This window comes from Chroicocephalus ridibundus, chromosome Z (genome assembly GCF_963924245.1).
Source record: "Chroicocephalus ridibundus chromosome Z, bChrRid1.1, whole genome shotgun sequence".
NCBI classification, from domain to species: Eukaryota; Metazoa; Chordata; class Aves; order Charadriiformes; family Laridae; genus Chroicocephalus; species Chroicocephalus ridibundus.
Genome location: NC_086316.1, coordinates 16,237,962 through 16,251,589, shown reverse-complemented (window position 1 = coordinate 16,251,589; position 13,628 = coordinate 16,237,962). Strand labels below are relative to the sequence as shown.

Here is a 13,628-nt window from a genome sequence, read left to right as displayed (position 1 = left end):
GACTCCCCTGAAATGTGGGAAGCAGAGAGCGCACCCTATTCCTTCCTGGCTTCAGGAGAAATCCTGGGCACACGGCTGGGGAGCCAGGGACACGGCAGCTGTGCAGAGTGGCTCCTGTCTTTGCTCCAAACGACATTTCCCTACAAAAGTGTATGGTTCAGCCAAGTTTCAGCCTGTCACACTCAGCTGTTTTCAACGATCTTTTGTTTGCCTAATGCAGCGGCTCAGCAAGGTCAGAGTGAGATTGCCCAGAAATTGAAAACAAAACGCCTTCCAGGCTTTAGGAAAGCAAGCTGTTCACCAGGGAGGAAAACAGACCATGTGAAAGACCTTCAGACTGAAGATAATAACACAAGGGGCCGTAGCGTTTATCAGGTGTAGGAAAAAACCCAACCCGGGCAGCTCCAGCGAGCTAAAAATCACGGTGGGCTTCAGCTTTGCAATGCCACTGGCGTTTCTGCAAATTAGAAATGCCTTTCAGAAAGGCGGATGGGCACTGGTCTGTACGCTGAACCTGCAGCGCGGTGGGGCACCAAGCAGCCTGCTGCAGGACCACCAGCAGGGCAGCAGGCAGCTCCTTGGCACAGGTGGCCGCACTCGCCCGCATCGTAACCCGAAAGAAGCACAGAAAGCAGAGCAGTCGTGAGAGTTTGGGCTTTATTACTTACATGGAAGGAGCTGGTCAAAATCACCCTGCAATACTTGTTGGAGTTTGTCAGGCAGGAGATGCGACATTTAGAGAAAAAAACCAAAAGATTAAAATAGAAGGCGTGTGCTGCATTAGTTATCCTGGCACTCATTTTCCAGAGGAGTATTCTAGGCTTCTGGTGTTTCTGCTTCTGCTGGTTTCAGCGCCTCCTCTTCACCTGCAAGTCATGTAAGAGACAGATCATTTAATATTGGGGGGCTCCTGTGCGTTATCCCTCCATGCTGTGCTAAAGCCCCCATGGCCAGGCTCCCGTGATTGCCCATGATATTAGGTAGCTCCTGGTGGCCTGCCTACTTTTCAAAGGACACGGCAGTCCCAGGGGTTGCAGAGGAGAGTTAGAGAGGGTAAATCCCAGCTGGGTTTAAAGGCAGGAGGAAAATAAATGCAGCCCTGATGCTTGCCCGCTTCAAGATCTCAGGGCTGGGACCTGGGCTGGTGTGGAGTGCCCCAGTCCTGGGGATGCAGAATGGTTGTTTTCCATGGCACGAGAGCGTTGCATGCCTTGCAGTGAGCGGCCTCTTCTTCTCCCCTGGCACAGACATTGCTGGAAATGCAGTAATGGGGGGGGTCAGAGGATGCTCACCTCTGAAGCAAATCCTGAGTTTTCCTGGTTTTGAAACAACCTGCATGCTGCACCCACTGACCCCTAAAGTAAACGTGCTCTCCTCTTCCCAAGCCAGATCTGGGAGCAACTCCTGCTGGCCCAAGCTCTGTTAGCTGCAAATGGATTTCCTGAGCGCAGGTGGCAATCTGCCACTCAGACCAGCTTAGTGCCATCCCTGCCTCAGTCCTGGCAAGGAGGACAGTGGCAGCGAACATCTCCAGAGCCACAAAAAAATCCATGAAACCCTGGCAAAGGTTTCAAAGCAGTAGACACCCCTGCAGACACCCACCCCTTGCCCTAGTGTCCACTTTTCCCTCCCCCCGCACCCGACTGTCTGTCTGCGGCTGGACTGCGGACAGAGCATGTCCGGACTTTGTCTCTCCCTGACCAGCTCTGGCCTCAAGACACTGCATCTTCTCCCCACAGCATCTCTTCCCTAACCTGGCTCTTGGTAGAGCCACAGAGGTGTCCTTAGGACAAGGAACTATTTAGGACCACGGACCCCAGACCCTCTGCCAGTGACTCTACTGACAGTAGCGGGCTTTTTATCAATTCCCATGGCTTGAAGAGCAGTATGTGTCCCCACGGCCCCAACATCCCACCACCACTTTCACGGCTACCCAAGTCAGGTTTGGTGGGGTAGGGACCCATGCTCTAGTGGTGCCACAGGCCAGTTATTGCTAAGGTGGGCCACCTTGTCTGATGGTCCTCACGAGGCAGCACTGCACTGGCCCCCGAGCCCCCACAGAGCCATCAGCTCTGCGGTACCTCACCTGCAGAATCCTGGCTCCTGTCTGCCAGCTCCCTCTCCACCACTCCTAGTTGCATTCCACCGACCATGTCCTGGGTGGTCAGCAAGGGTGACTGCTCTTGATGCACTGGCTCAGGTGGCGCCGACTCAGGATGCTCTGGCTCAGCCTCCTCCTGGGAGCTGGCCTCAGGGTCCAGCTCTTGTTCTAGCTCTGGGTTGATCTCCACCACTGCCTGGCGGCGCCTTCCTCTCCTGGCTCCTCTGCGTCTCCTTTGCCGTTTTTTCTGATCGCTGCCAGGGGATTTCATAGGGGTGAAAAGCTGGCTGCAGGGTGGAGGATTTTCCCTCCCGCCCCAAGGCCACTTTGCTGGCCCCCCCGGCTGTGATTGTGACCCAGCCCGTCCCCGCAGAAGCTGCACTTCTGCAGCCCTCCTCCCTAGCCCAGCATGGCAGCCTCCTGTGGCCGCACCAGGGCAGTGGGAACTTGGGCACAAACTTTTTCCCTGTCCCCACGTTGTGGTTGAGGATTGCTTGCCACCCAACCCACCACCTACATAACCCACCCCCACATCCATGTCTGCCCCCCAATGCCTGCCTAGACCTGCTGGCTGCAGGTCACCTTTCCCCAATGAAGACTGATGGGGCCCAGCTCAGCTCTGTCCTTGTGCAAAGACAGAGGGGCTGGGCTGCTATGCCTGGGCTCAGCTTACCTGCACCAAGAAAATGACTGCACAGCATAAGCAAGGTTTACCTCAGAACCCATTGAATGAAGTCTTTCTCCTGGGCTTCCATTTTTCTTTTACGGAGCTGCTCGCGGTCCCTCAAGCGGCGGGTGATGATGACATCTACAAGGACAAGTTGAGTATTAACATGACATCCCAGCCAAGGGACAATCTGATCCCCCCTGCCTGGTGACAAAGCATTGATGCAAGAGTGGCCATGCTCTTTTTGTCATGAAGCAGGTCTCAGTATGAAACTGCTTGGGCACTGTACTTCCAGCTCAGCCTCAGTGGCTAGGATCTGATGACACACCACCCAAAGCTCCAGGCTCCTGCATTGAAAGTTGCTCTAAACTGCTAGCTGCAGTTTTCTTTCTGTTCCTGCTCCTGTCCAACCTACTCACCACTGTAGGGACCTGGGGCCTGATGGAAGCATGAGACAGGCTTCCCATGCCATGAGGACACCGTGAAATCCCTTGGCCGGTTGTCACTACAGGCTGCAAGATAATTCTTCTTGTTTGCTCCATTGTTACCCTTTTCCCAAGATAGCTGCAACTGGTCACCACTGCAATTAAGATGCTTGTCTAACTAACTACGGAGAAAGCCTTGCCCTGCAGAACACGCAGCTCTACAGCACAGGAACACATCTGTGGTGGCGAGGGGCTGAGCCAGAGGGCATACACAGATGCTCATGTGTATTAGGCTGGGACCTTGTACGGGATGGTGACCCAACCAGAGACAGGAACAGGGCTAGTATGCACTGCGGGGGGTGAGAAGACTGGTCCCAAAGACTGCACAAGCAGCCCTAGGCTGGTCTGCAGCTATGAAGAAGGCCATGTCAGGGCTGAAGACAGGCTGACTCGTGTGAGAAGATTCCAATGCCAACTTAACCATTTAGGCAAGATGTGCAGGTTGCCTACAGCCATGAGGAGAAAGGGGCACCCCCAGAGTCCCAGTCACCCTGTGCAATGCCTTCTTAGGCCAAGGTAAGTTGTGCCCATTTCACTGGCTGCAAAGGGCTCCAAGTGTCTTCCTGAGGCAGAGACATCTCAGCCACCTACACCTTGGTGAATAAATTCCTGAACTGCACTGAAGCCAGCACTGAACTTCCTCCCTCATGCCTTTGTTCTAACAGACAACATCCTTGATGATGTGGAAGTATATCTTCTGGTTTCTGATTTGGTCAGCACTGAATTTTCTAGCTTGGACTCCTGCCTGTGATAATAAAGACCTGGCTTAGACCAAGTAGCATGAGACTGCTCCCTTGAGACAAAGGGCATTGTTCAGGAGCAATACGACTTCCCCGGGGCCTAGGGGGGGAGAGAACTCTTCCCGTGAATATACTGAAGAGGTCACAAGAGCGCTGATATTCATAGTTTCAACGAAAAAGCAAAACCACAATGCACATCTTCCAGATGTAGTCATATCCATCTCCTTCCACAAAGAGCCATGTAAAGGAATAGAGAATATTAGTGGTTCAGTTTAAATAAAATTAATCACTTAATCGTTTAGTGCTAGGCCGCATTGACACACTACTTATGTAGAGCTGACTTAGCATAAGTAGCTAAAGTTGCTGGAGCCTTAGGCTGCAAGCCGTGAACTTGCACCTAGATAAGTTGAACTTGTTTTCAACTTCTACTTAGTTACCTAAAAGAATGCCCTGAGATTGGTACAAACCAGGAGACAAGGAGGCTACTGCCATCAGCAGAAGGGGCAGCTTGCCAAGATAAGAAGAGTTAATGGCCTGCCTGGACCCAGGCAAAGAATCCAATAAGGAATGAGGAGATCCCAGACCAGAAAACACCACTGGACTGAAAGATGCGTGAACAACACGGGAGGGATGGATGTATCAACTGCAAGGGTATAAATACCCAGGGGTTTCTGTCTGATGTCCCTCTCTGGAGGCACCCAGCTAGCTGACCTTGCTGCTGTACCTTTCAATTAAATTATTTTTTTATATATATAATCCGACACCTGAGATTCTGATGTGGGAAAGCTACGGTCGAGCCTGAAGAAGGAGGGAGTGCACCCAAGAGTGTGTGTGTGTGAGGAGTGGGAAGGGGCACCCGTTGGCCCACTGGCCACAACTGCTGTGAAGGGACCCTGGTTTGAGCAGTTAAAGGCTCGGATGGTGTGCGTGTGACTCCTAGAATAGGGTGTGAATGCTCGGGCAGTGGCTTCTCCTCCAACAGCCTCAGCTCTCACTAAAGTGTAAGGTCAAATCAGTGAAGAACAGTCATTTTGTCATTCCTTTCTCCAGCTGGGAGAACTGGCAAGGTGAGAAGGACTTCTGAGGCTGAGCTGGGGCTACAGCTCTTGTCTCCCAGATGTCTGTTAAACACAAGAAATAACATAGTCTAGGACAGAAAAAGGCAAAACTGACAGCAGGAGACAACCTCCATACAAAGTAGATTTTACACAGATGCTTCTGATAATTAATAATAATACTCCAGAAACATAGCGTGGAAAGGATCTCTTTTGGTCTCTGTTCCAATGTCCTTATCACAGCAGGGCCAACTTTAAGATTAGTTCCGGCTGTCCAGGACCTTGTCCAGAGAAGCTGGGAATACGGCAAAGCCTGCCTCTCTGCACACCATACTCACTGTTAATTTTTTTTCCTTTCTATCCAGTCACGTTTGAAATGTGGACCTGGTGCCTCCTGTCCTTTCCCTGTGCACCCCTAAAAAGAGTCTGTCTCTCCCTTCTCTGTAACCCCTGTTAGGCAGAGGATGACTGCAATGAGGATGACAGCAATGTGATGTCCTTCTCAGCCTTCTCCTCTCCTGGCTGAACAAGCCTGGTTTCCTCTGCCTGTCCTTGTACATGATCCACTCCAGCCCTTAGCAGTCTTGGTGTCCCTGCACCGGATTAATCCCAGTATGCCTTTGTCTTTCCTGTGCTGAGTTGCCCAAATCTGGGCATGGTATTCCAAGTGCTGCCTAATAATAACAACAGCCACCATCGCAATCACAAAATACAAAATAATCCTACTTTCTGTTGTTGCCTGTAAGTTTTCTTGTTCTTTTATTGCCGGTTCTTGTATGCTAGTTCCAGGAGTCCCCTTTGCTCTGAGCACAGTAGAGACATGCAGAAGACGGACCCTGTCTGAAAAAAAATTCCAGCCTAAGCAGACCAAAGAGAAGGGGCACAGCAGGATGTCATACAGATGTGAAAGCTGCATGCAACGACAGTGACAGAGTTTCTCAGTCACGGCAGGGGCATCTCAGCATGACCAGAAGCAGGTGTCAGCCTCTGAGGTGGAAAACGCTGCCCTTGGACTGCATGGTGTACAGCTGAGCAGACGCTCCTCAAATGGGGGGCTGTCCCCTGACATGAAGCAGTATATCAGAGGCAGCAGGGCACAGCCAGCAGGGGAGGACTGTGCCATCCATGCAGCAAAAGGCAGGAAGCTGCCTGGGAAGATGAGGTTACAAGTTGCAGTAGCAGGATCTGCACAGGGCATCAGCTTAACTACTGAAGTACATAATCCCTTGCACACCCCTTTGCAGCCAAGGTAACTTCCTTTCCCTTTCAAAGTGTATTGTGAGACATAAAAGCATTTTTAGCTGCTTGCAATCAGTCTCCTTCCCAACTCACCCTAAGCAAATTGCTTTGCACAGGTAGCAAACACCCCTCACTCACACTTATCTGGTCCAAGGGAGCACTCGCACTGCTGCTCCAAAGCTGCCTGGTAGCCATAGGCAGGAAAGATCACACACATAAACACCTGCATCCTGACGAAAAATTATTTAGCAGAGGACACAAAAGGTACAGAGGTGAAATGAAGAGAGAAAGAAAAAAAGAAGCCAAAAAAAAAAGCCATAAAGCTAAGAGAACAATGAGACAGTATTGCCAGTCTACAAACAGGCAGTACATTGATGCTGCCTGAGGGACTTTGTCTGAGTTGAAAAGTCCTTATAGGTGCTTCTGCCTTTGTGATCTGAAACACAACATGAAAAAAGCCACATATATTTGCAGTTAAATGTACATCCTCCATCCCCCAAGCATAAACTGGTAATTATTAACCACTTTTTCAGAAACCACTGATGACAAAAATACTCTCTTCTCTCTCTGAAAAATCAAGTTAGGAGTGGTCTTGTGATTACCTGGTACAGCGTACTCCTCATGGGCTGCAGATGACTGTGGGGAAGAGTCCGAGTAAGCGCAGTCTTTGCCTAAATTCTCCATTGCTCTTTGCAGTTTTAAGGAGAAAGCAGCTTAGTATCCTGGGAATGGGATCTGGAGATACTGGTGCAGCATAATGGGAACTTTTAAAAAGTGCAAGCTGCCCGCCCAAAACATCTTATCTGGCCAGGCCAATAGTAGAGTAATAATATTCTTCTTATCAGAGTGCAAGCTGGGAGAGTCTGTGCCCGGGATCTACTGTGTAGACTGCAAAACATGTCAGTGCTTTTATCCAGTAAATAATGCCACTTCAGATCAGAAATTTGCACTCGCTGCTGCTAAACTGTGACTCCAATGCCCTCCTTTATAGTAGAGAGAAGCTGCCTGGCAGAGCAGGATGCGACACTGCCTCACTGCTGGTTTCCAGAGTGAGATGCAGAGAGGTGTTTTCAATTCTTGAAGACCCTTGTGAGGTCTGAAACGGGACATAGGCTGTTTGAAAGGTGTTTGCGTACGGCCCTAGGAGTCCTGGTGAGAAGAGACCTCCATCTCTGTTCCAGTCTCCCTCTTAGCAGGACTGTCCACAGCATGAAGTCAGGGCAGCTGTGGCACCAGATGCTCTGGAAACCCCTAAGGATAGAGACTGCCAAATTCATGTCTCTTGTTCAAGGGCTGCATCACTTTCCTGGGAAATCCAGACCGAATACTGAACCCATACCAGGACTCTACCCAAGGGCCTGTGTGTGTTGAGGACTTCCCAATGACTCGTTGGTCCAGTACCCAGTGGATCAAGGCTATGAGCAAAGCACTTACCTTATGAAGCAGGACGGCAATGGGCAGCCCCAGTAAAACCAGTGGGAAGACCCAGCTGGTTCCTTGCTCCCACAGGGGGATATCGTTTAGTGGTTGCTCCTAGCTCCCTGTTGCCCATTGGAACCCCCAACCTGCGCCGCATGCAGGCTCACTCAGCCTCCCGAGGACCATCTTTGGGGCCAGTAGAGATGCAAAGGGGAAACTTCTGCTTAGTGCAATGGCTTTTATCCTGACATCCTGCTCCTTGCTCTGCAGTCTGCATGGCCGGGCCCCCGGGTCAGTCTGCCTCAGTTTCCTGCATGTGAGGTGAAGTGAGGTGAGGTGGCAATCCTCGTCTCCTCTGCAAAATGCTTTCAGAGTTTCTCATTCTGGGATAGCGCAGAAGAGTTTAAGATTACACCCGTGTGTAACATTCTGCTGGACCAGGGACATGCCACCACTTTGGCCAGTTTCTAACACACTCAGTGCCAGAGTATTTGGGATTCAGCTTCTACCAGCACTTTTCTCCATGAGATACTCAACTACTTATGCTCTAGTGAGGTGCTAGTGCCCTTAACACCACACGTCCTCCCACCCAATGAATTCACAATGGCTCCAAGGTTGGTAGAAGAACCCAACAGTAAGTCCCATGTCCTCTGGGAAATGCCCACCTATCATTGCAGGGATGATCCCACCTCCTTGTGCAGTCACAAAACTTGCCCTGGAGCAGAGCAGCACCTCAGGGGTCAGCAGGTCTGGCCTGCCTCCAGTCTTTGCCAGGCTTTTTTGGTTTTTTTAAGGTACATCCTCTGCTCTCTGAAGGTTCAGTCTCTCGGTCTCTGGAAGCTCCAGAGTTTGAAAGTTCATGCATGAGGGTTTCTTAAGACATAACCTGGGGTCCGTGGTCATCTTTGCTGCCTTTCTGCTTATCCCTTGAGTTACCACTTCGCCCTAGGGCTCCTCCCCTGTGTCCACTGCAGATTACATGGTACCTCCAGAGAGGTGGGGCAGGTCTAACAGCCCTAAAAGAGGCAACAGGGTGGTGGCAGCAGAGAAGATAGTGGGAAGGCTCTGATACAGGAGGGTGGGCCAGGAGCGTGGATGGCGTAAAGAGATGTGAGGCTTCCAAGTCATTCACAGAGGAGTTTCTCGGTCACAAGTGAAGGCAAGCTGTCCCATGCTGGTGAGGGTGTCTGTGTTCAGCACTGTGTGATACTGCACAGTCCTGGGGTCACCCTGCCTCATGCGGACATCCTGAAAACTGTATCTTGCGGGATGCTCTATCATGCAAAGACAGTGCTTGAGGAGGACAAAAACATATCACACCTCGAATACTGTGTTCAGTTTTGGTCCCCTCACTACAACAAAGATATTGAGGTGCTAGACCACGTCCAAAGCAGAGCAGTGAAGCTGGTGATGCGTCCAGAGAACAAGTCCTGTGAGGAGTGTCTGAGGGAACTGGGGTTGTTTAATGTGGAGAAAAGGAGTCTGAGGGGAGACCTTGTCGCTCTCTACAACTACCTGCATAGAGGTTATAGCGAGGTGGGTGTCAGTCTCTTTTCCCAGGTAACGAGCAATAGGACGAGAAGAAACAGCCTCAAGTTGTGCAAGGGAAGGTTTAGATTGGATATTAGGAAAAATTTCTTCACGGGAAGGGTTGTCAAGCATTGGAACAGGCTGCCCAGGGAAGTAGTTGAGGCACCATCCCTGGGGGTATTGAAAATATGTGTAGACATGGCACTTAGGGACATGGTTTATTGGTGGACTTGGTAGTGTTAGATTAACGGTTGGACTCGATGATCTTAAGGGTCTTTTCCAACCTAAATGGTTCTGTTCTATGATTCTATATATCTGGCCATAGGGGGACATCACATCTGGAAGCACCCTTACAAAGAGCTTGACATATTCTGGGCTGCTTGCAGGTGATATGAAACGGGGAAGTGCCTGGGTGTTTCAGTGCAGAACTGGGTGCGTGCTCAGGCTGTGACTAACTAAGCTTCTCACCCCCCCCCCCCATCTACTCAGTAACTCCAAAGCCTGGTGAGGTCTGATAAATTGCTCTTGACTCAGCAAAACATTGACATATGACACTGCAGAGCTGGTACTGTGAATGTTTCTCCATTCCAGTCATCTTCCAGCTGGGTAGAAACCAACAGTTTTGTAAAGAACATTTATAAAAGAAAGAGTTGCTGTGCACTCAGAGTCTTCAGAGATTCTTAATGGAATAAATGGGCTTTAAAATCTTACAGAGTGTGTGCTTACATCCCTCAGGACCAAAATCTCTGTAGAGATTTGGCTCTTGTGTGTGAATTACTTTAAATCCCAAGGAAATTATTTTATTATCCCATGGGAAAGCTCTGGTGAGGGGTAACAGCGTGGAAATTACAGACTCCACCACCTAGTTTCAAGTTGTGTCTTGTCTTGCACGTAGTGATTAACTTCACTTGTAAGAGAGAAGTAGTGAAATATTTATTAATATAAAACAGTGATTTAACAAAGTTAGTAGCAAATGCCACAGTCTTTTACGAGATTTGATGGCAAGGTACACTTGATTATTTACTGCATAGAGGACAGGGTAAGACTGAGTTGTCAGGGAGACCCTCCCATTGAGTCAAGGTTCAGAAAGGACACCCTTGCTTTCTAAACTCCTTCTTAAAGAGGAGTCCAGGTGCGGCTGGATCCAGTCCTAGACCAGACTTAGTCAACGGTTTATGTCTAAAGGATTATATATGCGCCATCAATCCCTTATATCACTTAGCTAAGATTTCAGAGTTTAGCATGCTGTTGGTCACTTATCAAGAATCTGTTGTGGCAAGGAATCTCTCAGTCTCAAGGAGCAGAACCTTAAGCAAGCGTCCCCACTCAAGGGGAGATCCTGGCGTGCAGCACGCTCCCATGCAGGAGAGCTCAAAGGGCTCTCAGGCTGTTCACTATTTATAGGGTAAGATAATTGACCTATAGTCATATTCGCATGGGAAAAAAATACCTAGGTCCCCACTCCAGACAGTGTTTTGGCTGTGTTGCAGCCATTCTCCAAAGTCCAGGTGCAACTCATCACAACTCCCACTGATGGTTATGGCTTGAGCAGGAGCCGGAGCGCGGAAAGGGGGAGAGCACACCGCCACAATCTCTGCTCTGGAGTGGAGAGACTGAGAGGCCATGGACACCAGGCTCATTTCAGAGCCCAGTGTTGCCTCCCTGTCCCCCACTAACACCAGCAAGGCAGGAAACTCTCCTTCTCTAGCAGAGCTCTGTAGCAGATGTGAGCAAAGCTGCATCCCCTTGGCTATGGATGAATTTGTGCAAGTAAGTTAAACTTTCTGGCCTGCCTCGGTTGCATGAACTGTTGCAGATGGACATTTTACAGTATGCCAGGCGCTGCTTCCTTCCCCTTTCTCTCCACATTTCAGTTCAGCTAGCTCTGGGACACCTCCACTGATGCATCTGGTTTCCTAAGTGAGGACCTGGGGGAGCTCACACAGGTGTCCAGCAGCCTGAGCAGCTCCAGTGTCACAGACTCATCGAGTGTCACTAGAGCTGCTCAGTAGGGGAACACCCCCAACCTTGGGTACATATTACTGTGACAGTCCCCTACATGGCTTTCACTACCCAAAAGCCCTTGGAATGCTTTGTCCTAGGGCCACCGGACCTGTCTCCTGGCACTCTTGGGACTGCTGTCACTGCAGACACAGAAACACCAGGCTTTGGATCCGTATCTAAGTCAAAGCTCTTTACAAGCCTCAAAGATATCTCTGTTTACCCCTGTCTGGCATTGCTATTATCCAGAGATTTGACTGTCCCTCCCTGCAGTCAGGGACGCAGCCCTGAACACCCAAGGTTATCTGGGGGATTAACAAGGTCGTCTGCGGGAGCTATGCCGCTGTCACTCGAGCAGGATGTCGGGACACTGCTGTCAGTTTTGTCTTGCATGACAATGACAGAGAAGCAATCTTCAGGCTTGTCTTTCACTCCCTGACTTGAGGCGGGTTTGGGAGCAACTTGCTTGGTTGCAGCACGCTTCTCTGGGAGCAGGACTACCAGTAGCTCTGTGTGACGGACTATGGTGCCTGTGAAAGCAGATAATCCCTTCCTCACCCTGCCTTGGCTGCAACATGAAAAGGTGGGAAGTGGATAAATTCTACAGCCAAAACTGTACGCAAAAGTGCAAATCTGTGTGCATATGCCCTGACACAGACCAGTGCGTTGCAGGCCTCCTCCTGTCCACTAGCTGCCTCCTGAGTCCCACTTGACCTTGCTAGACATGGATCTGCCAGGCTTCAGAGTTAGGCTCTCTGCACCATCCTGCTCCAGCCCCTGAGGTCTGTGGTGGTGTTAAATTGCCCCTCAGTCTGCCGCTTGCTCTTGAGCCGTGTGAAATAAACTGGCAAATCTGACGGTCCCCAGGGAAGAGGATTATCTCTGAATTCGCTGTGTGCAGAATCAGCGCTGGCCCTGTCCTGCGGCTGCCCACGCTTTGACCTTGCAGGTCTGGCGCGCAAGTGTGTGCTTGAGCTCTGCAGTTCCTGAATAAACACTCCATGTTGTGTTGGAGGCCTGTGGTTTCCCTCTTCAGAAGAGCCCCTGAATTGTCTGTGTTGTTTTTTCCTGGCGTCTGCAAATAAATAGAGACGGCTCTCCGGGAGATGCGCAGTGGTGGTCTGCAGCCACTCTGCCTGTGTGGCTGGAGCCACTGCATGGGGCTGGGGTGCTGGTGTCCCCCCAGTTAAGCACCATGCTGTGCTGGGTGTAACCTTCCCCTCAGCCCTGTCAGAGAGCTGGGGCAGAGCTGCCCAAATACATCCTGCCTGCTGCTGGGTTGGCAGCGGCAGGGGCAGAAAACCCCAGGAGGGAGATAAGCAATGCATAATTGTGATAACCCCACCAAAACCCTTCCCTGTGGTGCAGGGGAAACACCATCTGAGGGTCTGAACAGAAGGACTGGAAATGCAGGGAGCAACACGCAGCCAAACCACCTCTCCCTCTGAGTCTCCGGGCCACCTGAGGACTGAAAGAGGGCAAGTGGGCTTGCAGAGCCCCAGGACGAATAAGTAGATGGTGTAAGAGCAGCAGCCATAAACGGGTGGGCAAGCTGTGTCCACTCCTCCGCACAAATGGAAAGGGTCCAGGGAAGGAGAACAGGGGCAATCAAAGCTCTGGACAACTCTGAGCAGCTAGTCAGGCTAGGATTTTTCAGCCTGGGGAGGAGCTTTTAATGAGAGAAAAGCTTTTAATGACAGCAGCTGCCTCTGGGCCAGAAAACGGCGGATGCTGTGTCAGATGTATTCCCCCGTCTGACCAAGCGTGGCTGCTTGATGCTCCTCAATACTATTTCCAGCTGCAGCATTGTCATGGTTTAACCCCAGCCAGCAGCTAGGACCATGCAGCTGCGCGTGCAGTTCTCCCCCTTCATCCCATAAAGGGTATGGAGAAGAGGGAAAAAAGGAGGGGAAAGGAAAGGGAAAAAAACTTGTGGGTTGAGCTAAAGACAGTTTAATAGAAACAATAACAGAAAAGGAAAACAACAATAATCCTAACAATAATTATAATAATAATGACACAAGTCACTCTCACTGTCTGGTGAATTGGCAATGCCCGAGCAGTGATTGCTGATTCCGTCCCCTCTCCCCGGTGAACCCCTATTAATGTACTGAGCATGACAACTATGGCACAGAATATTCCATCGGCCATTCCGTTGGGGTGTCTATACTTATCCTCAGCTTCTGTGGGAAGCTGAAAAGAGTCCTCGGAAAGCATAAACTTCATCTAGCAAAAACGAAACTTGTAGGAATTACTGACGTTTCTTTCACAGCAATCACTAGAAAGAAAATTAACTCTTTCCCAGCCGAAACAAGGACAAGCATTAAATCTATCAGCGGTGGCTTTGTCGTGCGTTACAGTGCTGCAGTGTCTCACCTGGTGGTTCCAGGA

The 13,628-nt window shown here is 50.3% G+C and overlaps 1 protein-coding gene across 3 annotated transcripts; it reads right to left on the bottom strand.

Moving 5' to 3' along the window:
• Positions 1-643: 643 nt before the first annotated feature.
• Positions 644-7,150, bottom strand: HEMGN (hemogen). Of its 3 annotated transcripts, none has more exons than XM_063320600.1 (4): positions 5,775-6,002; positions 2,816-2,909; positions 2,087-2,355; positions 644-866 (listed from the first exon to the last, which is right to left on the bottom strand). In XM_063320600.1, exons 1-4 carry the CDS (start codon positions 5,962-5,964, stop codon positions 817-819), a joined length of 603 nt encoding a protein of 200 aa, XP_063176670.1. In that variant the 5' UTR covers positions 5,965-6,002; the 3' UTR covers positions 644-816. The 3 variants fall into 3 exon arrangements, with proteins under 3 accessions (XP_063176670.1, XP_063176669.1, XP_063176668.1); XM_063320599.1 differs by lacking the exons at positions 644-866; positions 5,775-6,002 and adding exons at positions 1,030-1,253; positions 6,890-7,150; XM_063320598.1 differs by lacking the exon at positions 644-866 and adding an exon at positions 1,030-1,253.
• Positions 7,151-13,628: the final 6,478 nt, after the last annotated feature.